General features: G+C 35.2%; 2 protein-coding genes across 2 annotated transcripts; one reads left to right on the top strand and one right to left on the bottom strand.

Annotated features, from left to right (window-relative positions):
* Positions 1-4532: 4532 nt before the first annotated feature.
* On the top strand, positions 4533-5871 carry LOC111784214 (NADPH-dependent pterin aldehyde reductase). Its single transcript, XM_023664995.2, has 5 exons — positions 4533-4825; positions 4908-4977; positions 5076-5272; positions 5352-5524; positions 5611-5871. The coding sequence occupies exons 1-5, from the start codon at positions 4595-4597 to the stop codon at positions 5702-5704; spliced, it is 765 nt and encodes a 254-aa protein (XP_023520763.2). The 5' UTR covers positions 4533-4594; the 3' UTR covers positions 5705-5871.
* Positions 5872-13563: 7692 nt separating this feature from the next.
* LOC147791475 (uncharacterized) lies at positions 13564-15394 on the bottom strand. The gene is made up of 2 exons (XM_087125926.1): positions 14020-15394; positions 13564-13699 (listed from the first exon to the last, which is right to left on the bottom strand). The coding sequence occupies exons 1-2, from the start codon at positions 15110-15112 to the stop codon at positions 13665-13667; spliced, it is 1128 nt and encodes a 375-aa protein (XP_086982052.1). The 5' UTR covers positions 15113-15394; the 3' UTR covers positions 13564-13664.
* Between the last annotated feature and the right edge of the window lie 455 nt (positions 15395-15849).

Genomic DNA, 15849 nt, shown 5'->3' with positions numbered 1-15849 from the left:
AGAATTCTTCAAACTTTGCATGTACTGACTAATGACTCCAACTTCATTTTCAAATTCATTTGGTTGGTTCATGTAGATCTCCCCTGTCCAACTCCCCATGCAAGAAAACATTCTTTCATATCCATCTGCCATAATTTTCAATATGTATTTACCACAAGTACTGAAGAAACCTGCACGATAATGATATTTGCCACTAGACTAAACGTTTCATCATAGTCTAGTCCATATTGTTGAGAGAACCCTCGAGCTATAAGTCGAGCCTTGTATTTCTCGATTGATCCATCCAATCGACGCTTTATTTTGTAGATCTACTTGCAAAAGATGGATTTGACACCTTCTGGTCTTGGCACTAGTTCCCAAATTTGATTTTTCTTCAATGCTATAATTTCTTCTTCCATTGTCTGTTGCCAAGTCGTATTTTGCGATGTTTCTTCATACGTCTCTGACCCTTTAACTTTGTCTTTTATAATAGTTGTATTGACATATTTTGGATTCTTTCTGATCGTCTGAGTTGTTGAGGTCCCCTTTGTTTTTCACTAGGTTGGATTAGTTGAGTCACTTCTTGCTCACCAACACGAGTGTCACTTGGATCTTCAGGCACATCAACACTTCCTTCTTCAAGGGTCACCCTACTTCCATTGCGTCACTCTAACCATTAGTCATGTGGTTTGAGTATCCTGAATCAATGATCCACTCATCCTTGTAATCGATATGTCTTCTCATAATTTCCATGAGCGCTAGTTCATCTTCTTCTATGACACGTATTGCCTCTAAATCCCATTCATCCTCCATCTCATTTTTGGATGTTGCCACATTGCTTTCAATAGATTTTTTCTTGGACCAACAATATCTGGACGTGTGACTTTATTTTTCTACAATTGTAGCAAATACCTCCAAGTCTCTTCACTTGAGAGTTATTGTTTTCGTTCTTCAGAGCTCTCTCTGGTTGTGCACTTCCTTCATGGCTTCTTCCTTTGTCACTATTTTTATATCCACATTTGTAAACGACTTATTGTTGCTCCGACTTTCACTTGTGTAGAATGCTTCTTCTTTACCTTGTAATGTGATCCTCTCATTTGTTTAGCCATGACTTATTGACTGGCTAGCAAATTTCTAAACTCTACAAGTGATGGTTGAGCAGGCCATCCTTGTATAGCAATCATGAAACTTCTATATTCTGTTCGCAATCCGTGGATAATGATCCTCTTCATTCTAGCTTTTCAAATGGTGGAGTCAGGTCTAGTTTAGTAATCTCTTTGCAGATTGACTTGACTTTGTGAAAGTACTGAGTAATCGTCATATCACATTATGAAATTGATAACAGCTCGTTCTCCAGAAGTTGTAGTCTCCTATTATTCTTCTTTAAGTACAAGATCACGAACGTGTCCCATGCTTCTTTCAGTGTCTTGTCATCCCAAGTATACTCTAACATCTCTCCTTCGATTGTGGTTTTCAAGACAAACATTGTTTTGCCTGCTTTGATTCTCCATTTGCGCAAGGTGCCGTTAAATCCTCCTATGACAACATTGTTTCACTCCAACCAACGGTCTCCCAAAGGTCACGTGCTTGTAAATAGGACATCATGCATGTTTCCCACTTATTGTAGTTGTTGCTATTGAGTTTCTTAGTTCCTCCAACAATTTAGAAATCACTCATTGTGTTGGTAAGACCTCAGTAATACCAAAGAAGCTCTTTCGACACAAAACTTGTAGAGTCAGAGACTACTCACGACACAAAGAAACTCACTCACTAATAATTTCAAGAATCGTTTATGATGTGGAAGATCAGACAGAGTTGCAACCACAAAGCATACTAAGAGTTCCAAGAAATCAGACAGCCTACACTGACCTCACTCTGATACAAGATTGTTTAACACTGCTTTTTGTGAGAAAGACTCGCACTTTTTGTTAGCATCAATCGAGAAAAGATTACAAGACACTTTGTAGAATACTACTACACTTTGTGTTTTGTATTTCTTGGGATGAAAACATTGATAGTGTGGAGGGGGATTTATAGCATAGACTAGACAATTTATTCTAAAATATCTAACCATTTATTCCTAACATACCCAAATATTTTTTCTAAAATATTATGTATCTTTCCTCCTAAAATACCTAAATCATTTTGCGTGAAATATGTAGGTATCTTTATTCCTAAAATACCTAAATCATTTTCCTAAAATGCATAGACAATTGACTCATACGATTATTGGGTTTGACCTTATTGGGCTAATGATGATATTTTAACAGGTTGTCAATTCGATACATCCGTTCCTGAATGGACAACTCATCTAATCGACCTTGTCATCGAGTTCTTTCACCCGCTCGTCTAAGTACCGAATATTGTCGGGAACTTCCCACAGGTATTGCATTTTTTCTTCTATGTCGACTAGTCGGTTGACGTAGGACTTATTCAACATGTTGGTCGTAGCCATGTCTGTTGAATCACTTTTGGAGCCAACTTGACTATGATACTAACTATCACAATTGCACTTTTCTTGTCAACGGATTTGGCGATTGTGCAGCACTCACTCTCAGCATTGAGTGAGTCAAGCCAACTTAGGATCGCGTCGCTTATGGCCAAGTAATATATGCTCAAGCCTCTGGGCCTGTTTTGAAAAGAATATTTTAGAAAACGGGGGTAGAGAGATTTTGAAAATGAGTTTGAAAGCAAGATTGAGAGAAAGATTGAAAACGATGTTATATGACTATAAGCAAAAGGAAACACAACTATTTAAATAGCATATAGATTTTCAGGTAGGGAGAATTTAACAACTAGTCGCATCTCCAAATAATACATTTTAAGATTATTCAGGTCTGGCAGACCTATATGTGATTTCACCGAACGGTCATACAAAATCTAGGTGGGAGGAGTTGACGACCGGTCGCATCCTCCTATAATACATTATGGGGAATTTCATGTCTACCAGGCGTAAACATGATTCTGCTGAAACATCATACGCTTAGAAAAGACAAGAAGAAAATTATAAAACATAAAAACAGTAAATGAAAGCAATAAATTGATAAAAGGCAAGGGTTTTGGCATGCAACTGGCATGCGACCAGTTCAAGACGCCTTGGACAAGTATAACTGTGACAACCAGATCATGGATACCATTAAGAGTTTACAAGTAGGTTATTTACTGAATTTTATACTTATTCCGACTTCCTCATGTCTTTCAGGTCCTTAAGAAGAAGCTAGTCGAAAATGGGAGTAGATTTGGAGCAAGTGTTATACAAAGATGCATGGTGTTTTCAATTGTTTTAATGTTTTAAGTTGTTTTGTTTAGTGGCCAAATGTATTAAAACTCTAAAAAAATTGATTTGTAAACAAAATGTATTTATGTTTTATATATTTTGTCTATGAAAAAAAAAAAGAAAAGAAAAATACCATCATATTTTCAAGTTTTAGTTGTGATTCAAAAATTTGGTTGTGACACTACACTAGCCCCTCTTACTCTAACCCCTTGTGAATTTTCTTTCAAGAGTCTTTCGCAAGGCTTGTCTTGGTCTAGTGGTCGAGTCATAGTTAGAACAAATTTTTTAGTCAATTTGATCTCTATATTTACTTCAATATGTATTTACTTAACCATTGTATTTAAAATTTAATAATAATAAATTTAAGGATGATCCAAACTTCCATGGTTGGTCTAATGTGATTATTCCCTTTAGAGAATTCCTTTGTTTCATAAGTGGAAAACGTGATGACCTTATTTGATTATAGTTAACTAGGTTGGACTCATTCTTGTATTTGAAATTTGGTATCTAATGGTTATTTAAGGCCGTTACAATCGATGCTAACAAGTTGCATTTGGAAACTAGTTTTATATCGAAAATTTTACTTGTTCTCTTCTTATTTTATGAAAGACGACTAGCTTGGTTAAAAAAAAAAAAAAACAAAACAAAACAACTTTCTTTTTGTATGCGTGTTTAATTTATGTAAGAAAGTTTGATAATGACCTCTAGTTTAGGAGGAAATTTAGTAGTGTTACAGTATTATTAAAATAATTTTGAGAATTACATTTTCAAATAAGTTTTAAAATTAAAAATATTATTTTATAAGCAAAGTCAAGTGTGCATTTGAGTTATTTCTTGAGTTTATTCAGGAATTTTATTGTCTAATTTAATTGTGTATTGTGCCTTTTAATTGTAGGACTGAACTGCAATAAAAAAAAAAAGCCTTCGGTATAAAAGCTTTATTTTTCAAATGTGATTTTTTGCTCTAGAAAAAATAAAAAATTAGTTGTCAAAGTAGGAGTGTTTTCTTTTTTAATGGCTCACGATTTGAACGCTTAACTTTAAAACCATTATCAAGTTTTCCTAATTTTGTATAATGCCTTTTAAAAAACATATAGATTTTGTTTCTATTTGATTGGTTTGAAAAATCAATTGGTTGGTGGATCCAAGACTGTGTAGTTATCTCGTGAAAGTCTTGTGTCACCCACATGCTCTCTGTCTCCCTTACAAAGTCGTGTATTTGATAATATTTTCCAAGATCCCCAAGTTTTAAATGCCTCACAGCTGTTCCTAAAAAGACATATAAAATGGGTGTGTTGGTTTCCAAACCAGGAGCTCAGTATTGATTTGGTTTGAAGAATGGCAACCTGTTTGATGCAACAAAAGGGAAGTGGAGAGGAAGCAAATGGGGGGAAGAAAATTGTAATAACCGGAGTGAGCCAAGGATTGGGACGAGCATTGGCGTTTGAGTTGGCAAAACGAGGCCACACTATAATCGGTTGTTCCCGCACCCAAGACAAGTTAGATTCCCTTCACCAACAACTCTCCAATTCTTCCTCACTCAATCATTTACTCCTCAATGTTGATGTGGTATGTCATTACCCCATCTCTTTGTTTATCCATACATATGCTTTCATTTCTTCATTAAAACACCTGAGATTCTGGGTTTTAGAGGTCAGATGAGAGCGTTGAAACCATGGTTCGTACTGTAATCCACAAATTTGGCGCTCCAGACATAATTGGTATATGCATATTACAACTGTTTTTCTTCTCTCTTCTATATTTCCATTTAAGAGCAACCCATGAGAATTGAGGCTCTTTTTCTTTTTTTGTACAATAGTAAACAATGCAGCTACAATCAATAAGGAGAATGCCAAGATTGGCGACATTAGTAGAGAAGAGTTTGATGATATCATTGACACAAATGTGAAGGGGACCGCTAATGTATTGCGTCACTTTATTCCTCTTATGATTCCTAGAAACCAAGGGATCATTGTGAATATAAGTTCTCTATTTGGAAGGATGGGAGCTCCGCTGGTATGCATATACTATTTTGCCCATGTGTTTAGTTTAGTATTCAGTGAGTTGAGTATGTTTTTGTGTTTTGGTTTTTAAGGTTTCACCATATTGTAGTTCAAAGTGGGCGGTTGAGGGCTTAAGCAAATCGGTAGCAAAGGAGTTACCAAATGGAATGACAGTTGTGGCATTGGATCCTGGCCTTATATACACTGAAATGCTTTTGTGTAGCCTGGGCAAGGTCGCTTCTAACTACCAATCTCCCCAGGAATGGTATGGTTTTGGTAATAAAAATGAATAAAATTATACGTATTTAGGTCATGTTTATATTCAGTTTCATCTTTTGTAAATTGTGGTAGGGCTTCCAAGGCGGCTTCAATGATTCTAAATTTTACAAATGCTGATAATGGTGCATCTCTCACGGTTGAAGACCCAGGCACTCTGCCAACCTAATAATTTCTCATACCCTTTTTAGTCATTGTCCTTTGGAAAAGAATCTCAGAGTAATGTATTTGACACAACGTGCAATTTCATTACCTTAGCTTCTTTTGTATTATTATTGAACCTTTATTATTGAACCTTTCCATCGTTATTTCCTTCCAAATGCTTATATATTTCTACTTTTCCGTGTCTAGTAATAACAGCTTTTATTTTTTAAAAATCTTTTATTCAAAAAAATTAATATCTTATACACGCTAGAATCAAAGATCTAGAAGCAAGAGTCACTCCACAATCGAATTTGATCAAGGTTTGATTGATGTCCGAAGCAAGAGTCACTCCACAATCGAATTTGATCAAGGCTTGATTAAATGACTCAAATACAATGTCCCACATAAATGGCATGAAACTTATGAAACAACCAAAATAATACTAACTGTAAAATTCTCAATTTGAAAACTAAATTTCATTATCTTCAAATACTCACTAAAGAAGTTAGTGGCTATGATCTACTCTTGTTACCCTTTAAATCTCCACCAAAAAAAAAAAAAAAAAAAAGTTATGGACAAGTTGACAAGTAATTTCCAACCATTTTTCCACCGTATGAAATAATGAAATTAAATTAATAAATAAAGTTTTTTAAGAAATAATGAATTAAAATAATAAATAAAGATTTCTAACAAATTATCAATCAAGTGCAGCTTATAGAAACTTCATCCGTTACTTGAACCGTGCACATATTCACTTTAAAGCTCCAAATGGTCCTTCCACAATCGAATCAACTTGTAATACATGAAATAATGGTTGAACCGAACCTATCAAATTTTATAGGTGAATAATGAATGCGTGTTGAATCTTCTCGGCCTTGGATCGTGTAATAAGTCCACTTAAAATATTTGGAACATTTTGATCCTTATCAACTTCCCCCTCTTAAGAAGGATTCGTTCTAGAATTAAGAAGATCATCACCTACATAAAAAAAAAAACTAAAGTTAGTAATATTGAAAGTAGAATGTACTGAAAATTCTCCTAGAAGTTCAATTCGATAGGCATTGTTATTAATTCTTTCAAGAACTTGATAAGGTCATCATACCCTCTTGGATATTACTTTGTTTTCCTTTTGAGATGAGTATCTCTACTTGCGAAATTGTATCAAAACCCAAGTCACCGAGTTGATAATAATTTTAATCCGTCCTTTGTTAATTCTTGAAACAATTTTGAAATTTTGTTTCTTAATTCTCTCTTTGGCTGCTTCACTTACAAAAGTATGAGAAGGAATAAGAAATTAATCAAAAGATTTAATGGATTAAATCCATAAACAACTTCAAAAGGAGAACCATAAATGGTATTATGGAATTGCTCTATTCTATGTAAATTTACAAATGACAAATATTCATCTGAAGGCTTAATATTCTTAGAAATTATAGCCGTAAGCAATGTTTCTAATGTTCTATTAACCAACTCAGTTTGCCATCAGCGTGAGGCTGACATGTAATTGAAAACTACAATTTGGTACCTAATTTACCTCACAATACTTTTCAAAAGTGACTTGAAAAATTAATGTTCCTGTCACTGACAATAATTTTAGAATTCCATGTAATCTTACTACTTTCCTAAATAAAAAATAAGCAACATGGATGATGCATCCTGTCTTGCTGCATCCAATAAAATGAGTCATTTTACTAAACCTGTCTACGGCAACAAATGCTATATTTACCCTCTTTAGGGTGGGACAAAACAAAAACAAAATTCGTATATATATTAGTCAGGTTGTTAGGTATTCAAGGGAGTATACAATCCATTTGGTTGCGATATATTTAGCTTATTTGCATTTAAAACATGGGCTACAAAACTTATGAACATTGTATCTTTGACCAAAAGAAGTGTACATGCAACCTATCATAAGTTTTATCATAAGTATGTGTCATCTCTATATAATTCCTTAATATGCTCGAAGTCCAAATTTTTTTTGCAAGAATTAAAGAGATTGTACCTTCTAGATAATGCATTTGCTACCATATTATCCTTACCTTGCTTATATTTGACGACATACGGAAATGTTTCAATAAACTCCACCCACTTTGCATGTCTACGGTACAGTTTGCTTTGACCCTTAAGATACTTCAAGCTTTCATGATCGAGTGGATCACAAATTCTGTAGGCCATAAGTTCTGTTGCCACACCTACAATGTGCAAACTAAAGCAAACAATTCTTTACCATAAGTAGTGTTGCCACACCTGCAATGTGCTCCCCCATTTAGTTTTTCACTCAAATACATTAAGGGTTTTCCATCTTGCATCAAAACAACACCTATGCCCAAACCACTTGCATCACACTCAATTTCAAAAGTTTTATCAAAGTGAGGTAAGACAAGTAATGGTGCATTGGATAATTTCCTCTTAAGCTCATTGAATGCATTCTCTTGCATTTTTTCCCATTTAAAAATAACATTTTTTCACTAAGTCATTCAATGGTGCAGCTATAGTAGTAAAATCTTTTATAGATCTCCTATAGAAGCTAGCTAACCCATTGAAAGCTCCGAACTTCACTTGAATTTTTTGGTGTTGGCCAATCTCTAATTGTTTTAACTTTCTATTCATCTACTTCTACTCCATTTTTATGGATTATAAAGCCAAGAATGTTAACTTTTCCCATACAAAAACTACACTTATTAAAATTAGCATAAAGTTTCTCTTTTCTAAGTCTAATCAAAACTGACTTAACATGCTCCACAGGCTCATCCAAAATCTTTGAACAAATTAAAATATCATCAAAATACACAACAACATGCTTTCCCAAATATTCTCTTAAAACATGATTCATTAAGCACATAAATGTACTAGGAGCATTAGTTACCTCAAAAGGCATAACAAGCCATTTATACAATCCAAACTTGGTTTTGAAAGTTGTTTTTCATTCATCTCCTACATGCATTCTAATTTGATGATATCCGGATTTCAAATCACTCTTTGTAAATAGACATGAACCATGCAATTCATCAAGCATATTGTTCCATCTGCAATCCACGCACATGCGCCACGTTCCATCTTTTTTTTTGCACCAATAATACTAGTGCAGAATATGGACTCAAACTTTCTCGTATATAGCCCTTTTCCATGAGCTCCTCCACTTGCCTCTAAATTTCTTTAGTCTTAGTTGAACTATCTCTATTGTTGGGTTTTATGCCCTAAAACTTATAGTTTGTAAACAAAAACATATTCTATTTTCAATTAAGTTATTGTTGATGTTTATTCAATAAAGATTGTTATTGAATAAAGTAAATTTTACGATTATTTATCTAAATCCAATAAACTAAGAACACTCTGCCTATAATATCATTACTTGAACTATGTGTAGAGACATAAGAGTGGTTCAAGTTAAGTATATAGTCAAAATGATCTATAGTACAAGGATAAGGCTGAGTACCTTATCCTGGGGACACTATGGCAACCCATTTTTGTATATGTTATGAACAATGTGATCACTAAATTGTACATGCAGAGACATGTGAGTGGGGTCGTCCTATGCAATGAGTATTGCAAAAGATCGGACCATGAAGAAAATCACTCTCACTTTATAATGTCGTTTACTATTGAGGCTGATTTTTTTTTTCATTCAATGACCTAGGTAACTCGATCTTAATCCTGAGCTAACCATGAACTCCTATTTATTTGGAATTATCCTTAGATTTGCATGGGTGGGAGTGGCTCGAGTTTGGTGACTCAATAGGCCTCCCATTTCAAGGGTAAGACTGGGTGAATGGTTGGGAACGTGGGGTGCAAGATTGAATTCGCTCCTACCCACTTTTAGGGATAGAAGAGAGGTAGTTTCCTTAAGTACTGACTCCAGGTCTTGAACAAGGGGCCCTACCCTCTTATTGGCTTGAGAGGGATTTGGTTTACTGGTTGGACCACAAACCAATTGTTCATTAGAGGATCAGTGGGACATAAGGAACAAGTGGTAACTTCAGGGGTAAAACGGTAAATTGGTCCATGTCTAGTTACGAACAACCTGTGAATGATCGACTTACTAATCATGGTTATATCAAATGGACAGAAATATATCTATAGTGAGGGGAGTGCAACTGCTAGGCTATACTGGAGTGTTCTAGTAGTTAACGAATGTTGGTTAACAAGGTTAATGAGTTTAGCCCGTTAATCTTGGATCGTTGGAGCCCATGATCTATAGGTTCATTAGGTCCCCCTGCTATCTCATATCGGACTAAACCATAGAATAGTGTGACAAATGAGTTCAAAATGTTCGAATTCAAATTAGGGAATATGCGCTAAATATATACGATATATTTAACCGCATTTTTTGTTTATTTACGAATTAAACAAAAAGAGAGAATGAGAGATATTTAAATAAGATTTAAATATTTTAATCAATATGGGTCGGAATTGATTGGAATTGACATTTTAATTAATGTTAAATATTGATTAAATAGTTTAATTAACCATTTAATATTACTTTAATTTGAAATTAATTATTCAAATTAATTGTTGAATTAAAATGGAGAAAGTCAAAATGTTCAGTTAATGGAAAATCCATGTTTGAGTGGTGGAATATTGAGTGTCAAAATTTTCAAAATTTGGTTTAACCAAACTCATGCTTCCCAAATAACCCCACAAATTTTAGTAGAACTTTGAGTGTCAAAATTTGGTTAACTCAATCTTGAGTTTTAATACTTATGAACATGCTAGTTAATTTACTATAATTGATGTTCTAAGAGTGCATAAGATCCAAATTGCTTCCGCATGTGTTATAACAACACCATTATCTATAAGCTGGCCTACGAGAAATGAAAGCCTTCGGAATGAAGTCTATTTTATGTTTAATACCTCTAATGGGAGGTAGTCCTTTATGTTAAGAATGAGAAATAGAAATAGAATTGGGATTGAAAGTATGATCTTCATTCAGGTTTACCACGTTTATATAGGATACAAACTATCAACTAATACCTAAAAATAGAAAAAATATATATCTAACTAAATCTGATAAATAAATAAAATATACCGTTAATCAAATCTATACTAACAACTCCCTAAATATCTGAGATATATTCTAACTAATTATCACCGCAAAATATCCTCTTAATACTCCCCCTCAAGTTGGAGAGTGTATGTCGATCACACCCAACTTGTCCTTCAAAAAGTCAAATTGCTGTCTTCCCAAAGCTTTAGTAAAAACATCTGCCAATTGCATTTTGGTCGAAACATAACACGGTTTGATGATTCCAGCTTGTAACTTTTCTCGAACTATATGACAATCTATTTCAATGTGTTTCGTACGTTCATGAAAAACTGGATTGGCTGCTATATGTAATGCTGCTTGATTATCACAATATAATAATGCTGGTTCGGACAGTGGAACATTCAAGTCTTGAAGAATGTATCTTAACCAAGTTAACTCTAAACAAGTATTTGCCATAGCTCGATACTCGGCTTCTGCTGATGATCTGGACACATTAGTCTGCTTTTTAGACTTCCAAGAAATAATTGAATTTCCGAGGAAAATGCAGAACCCAGAAATAGATCGTCTGGAAGTTCGACAACCACCCCAGTCAGAATCGCAATATGTCTGTAATCTTAAATTGTTTTCAGATGGCAGTAGAAGTCCTTGACCAGGAGTGCCTTTGATGTACCTCAGAACTCGAAGAGCTGCCTCCCAATGTGGTTTTCTTGGTTCATGCATAAATTGGCTAAGCATACGAATTGAATAAGCTATGTCAGGCCTAGTGACGGTCAAATATATTAATCTGCCAATCAACCGTCTGTATTTACTTGGATCATTCAACTTCTCTCCTTCAGTTAAAGAAAGTTTCAGATTTTGCTCCATAGGAAATTTGTCTGGACGTGCTCCTGTAAGACCTGTGTCTTGAAGTATGTCTAGAGCATACTTCCTTTGAGACATAAAAATCCCTTTTCTAGATCGAGAAAATTCAATGCCTAGAAAATATTTCAAATTTCCTAAATCTTTGATAAGAAATTTCTGGAGTAAACTAGTCTTGAGATATTGAATTTCTTCGAGATCATTGCCTGTCAACAGAATATCATCAACATAGATTAGAACTGCAGTGAAAGAAGTACCTTTACTCTTAGTAAACAAAGAGTAATCTGCTTTGGACTGAGTGTAGCCTGCATTTTGTATAGTTGTAGAAAATATGGAGAACCAATTGCGAGAAGCCTGTTTTAATCCATAAAGAGATTTATGGAGCCGACATACTGTATTCTCCCCCTGTCGGCGAAGACCTGGTGGTAAAGACATATAAACTTCCTCGTCTAGATTACCATGGAGAAAGGCATTTTGAACATCCAACTGATGGGTGAACCATTTTCGAGCAGCAGCAACAGTGAGTAAGCAACGAAGTGTAGTAAGTTTTGCTGTAGGGGAAAATGTTTCTGTGTAATCAATACCTTCAACCTGAGTGTATCCCTTTGCTACCAGTCGAGCTTTATAACGTTCAACAGAACCATCAGAGTTGTATTTAATTTTGTACACCCAACGACAACCAATAGTTTTATGACCAAGTGGTAGAGGAACGAGAGACCATGTATGATTACGTTTCAAAGCTGCAATTTCATCATTCATAGCCTGCTGCCATAACGGGTCGCCAACTGCCTCGTCATAGGTTTTAGGTTCTGTCTGGGATGTAATAAGAGCTAGAAAAGCACGTTGAGTAGGAGAAAAACGAGAGAATGAAAGGTAATGATGAAGGGGATACCTGGTGCCAGTGCCGGGACTTGAGCTAGAGGTTAAATGATTGGCTCCAGAAGACATCTCATAATCCTTATGCCAAGCTGGAGGCTGTTTAGTACGAGTAGAACGTCGAAGTGGAGCTGATGTATCAGGTGGGATAGGATTGGAATTAGTGGGCGAATCTGGAGAAGGTGGAGGAGACGACGGAGTAGTAGGTGAAGGGATAGGAGGTGAAGGAGGAGTAGGAGGTGAAGGAATAAAAGGTGGAGGATGGATGTTTGAGTAGGATGGATCATGAAGTGGTACAATAGGAGTCGAAGGAACTAATGTCGAAGTTTGTGAAGCTGATGAAAAAGGAAAATCATCTTCACAAAATTTGACATCACGGCTGATAAAGAATTTGTGAGATTGCATGTCATATAACTTGTAACCTTTATGACCACAAGGATATCCTACGAAAACACAAGGAGTTGCCCTAGGTTCAAATTTTTGCTTAGGATGTACTATAGTTGCATAACATTTACAACCAAAAACTTTAAGATGATGAAAAGTAGGTGGTCGTTTGTAGAGTGCTTCAAAGGGTGTCTTGTTAGATAATAATGGTGATGGCGTTCTATTTATAAGATAAACAGCCGTTAAAATGCACTCTCCCCAAAAATTAAGTGGAACCTGTGACTGAAAAAGAAGAGACCTAGCTACATTTAGGATATGGCGATGCTTGCGTTCTACGACTCCATTTTGTTGTGGAGTATAGACACAAGTGCGCTGAAATTCAATACCACAAGAAGTAAAGAATGGTTGCAAAGATAGGAACTCAGTCCCATTGTCTGATCGAACTATCTTGATAGTAGTATGAAATTGAGTTTGAACGAATTCAACAAAGTTCATTAACAAATGATGTACTTCTGACTTATGTTGCATTAAAAAAACCCAAGTACATCGAGTAAAATCATCAACAATAGTGAGAAAAAAACGCAAACCAGAATGGGTAGGAATTTTATGTGGTCCCCAAACATCACAATGTATCAGATCAAAAGCAGAATGGGTTGTTATTGAACTTCTTGGGAAAGACAACCTAGTTTGTTTTGCTAACGGGCAGATACTACAATTATGAGAATAACTCGCATTATTAAGATGCAATTGATCAGCTAGAAATTTAAAACGAGAAAAGGAAGGATGACCTAGGCGTAAATGCCACAAATCAGATGACTGAGATACTTGATGAGCTGAAGATTTGATTGGAGACGAAGAAATATGATAGAGACCTCCAAATTGTTTACCCGAGCCAATCATCTTCCCCGTAGCCAAGTCCTGCATAACACAAGAATCAGGATAGAAGGTGACATAACATTTCAAGTTATTGGTAAGTTTGCTGATCGACATTAGGTTTAAATTGAATGAAGGCACACATAAAACGTTGTTTAATTGAAGGTTAGGGCTAAGGGAAATATTGCCAGTATGTGACACACGTGCTGTCTCTCCATTAGGCAAATTTATTGTAGACATGATGGCAGCCTTTGGTTCAGTCATAACAGAAGATTTTGATACTATATGATCTGTAGCTCCACTATCGAGAATCCATGAATTAGAACTCGCAGAGTTAATAGATAATGTAGATATGGGAAACAAACCTGCAACATTGATGTGATTGTCAGAATTACCAGAAGGGTGATGATTGATTGCAGATAAGGCTTGTGCTATCTGTCGTAATTGCTCAGAAGAAAAATTTGGAATGGAATTAGGTGACTGTTCTTCTGTATTCAACTGTGAAACATCGGCCATATTTGCAGATGATCGATAGCCACGGTTATTGTGTTGATTGTCTTGTCTTGTCCTTCCAGAATTATTTTTCTGTCGACACCGATCTTCTGTATGGCCCCTTCTATCACAAAACTTACAGTGAAACTTAAGAATTCGACACTCATTAATTGTATGACCACTTTTATTGCAGTGTTCACACAATTTGTCCTTGGCGAATTTTGAATATATTGTTTTCTTTTGCACTGCTAATGCAATCGAGATTTTCTCAGTAGGTTCGGAAGTTACCTGACGCTGCATCTCTTCTTGTACAAGTAATGAATAGGCTTGCCTCACATTAGGTAATGGAGACATCATCAATATGTTAGATCTCACCGTTTTATAAGACTGATTGAGCCCCATGAGCAATTGCATCAACTTGTCTTCTTCGCGTTGATCAATATGTATTTGACGTTGATTACAGGTAAATGGTGTGCGGTACGCTTCCAGTTCATCCCAGAGTGCTTTGAGCTTGGTGAAATATGTTGACAGTGCCATGGTTCCTTGTGACATCGTTGCTATCGAGTTTTGTATTTGAAAAATTGCTGGAGCATTCTTTTGTGAGAATTGATCGTGAAGATCAACCCACACTTGATGAGCTGTCTTGGCGTGAATAATGCCTTTAGCGATATCTGCTTCAACGGAATGAGTTAACCAAGATATTATCATACTGTTGCACTGATTCCAGAGTTCGAATTCGGTTGAATTTGCATCTTGGGACGGTTCCTGAATTGTGCCATCAATGAAGCCAATTTTCTTCTTGGCAATAAGAGCATGCATAACTGATTTACTCCAGGATTGATAATTTGCTCCATTTAATTTGATTGGAACAAGTGAATATCCTGGCTGATCAGAGTGATGAATATAGTACGGATGTGTTAAATCAACATCCGAAATTTTGAAGCTGGATTTGGCTGATTCCGCCATAAAGGAAATTTTGATATTTAAGAACACCAAGATCGGTGCTCTGATACCATGTTAAGAATGAGAAATAGAAATAGAATTGGGATCGAAAGTATGATCTTCATTCAGGTTTACCACGTTTATATAGGATACAAACTATCAACTAATACCTAAAAATAGAAAAAATATATATCTAACTAAATCTGATAAATAAATAAAATATACCGTTAATCAAATCTATACTAACAACTCCCTAAATATATGAGATATATTCTAACTAATTATCACCGCAAAATATCCTCTTAATACTTTAGGTACTTCATCTTGGAACACGTCCTCAATTTCGTGTAAAAGAGATTGAAACATTCTAGGCAAAGACAAGTTGTTACCGTTAGAGATCAAACATCATTCCTTATATATAAGTATAAAGATGTTTTTTTTTTTTTTTGAAAACATTGTCTTTTAACCTCGAACTCTAGCCAAACAACTCACTTTTTTTTTTCCAATTTCATTCTTCTTTTCACTATTTTTTTTTTTTTAAACATTGTCTTTTAACCTCTCCAACTCTAGCCAAACAACTCACTTTTTTTTTCCCAATTTCATTCTTCTTTTCACTATTTTTTCTCTCCAGTATCATCCTCGATTTTTTTTTTCTTAAGCTTTAATTGATCAGCAAATACATGTGCAGAACTCAAAAATACAAGAGTGGTTTTTATACCATTCTTTATAAAAGAACACCTATTCAAATAGCCATCATACAT

This window comes from Cucurbita pepo, chromosome 8 (assembly GCF_057944985.1).
Source record: "Cucurbita pepo subsp. pepo isolate OVF chromosome 8, ASM5794498v1, whole genome shotgun sequence".
NCBI classification, from domain to species: Eukaryota; Viridiplantae; Streptophyta; class Magnoliopsida; order Cucurbitales; family Cucurbitaceae; genus Cucurbita; species Cucurbita pepo.
Note: the sequence above shows the minus strand (reverse complement) of the source record. Positions and strands in the feature narration are given on the sequence as shown.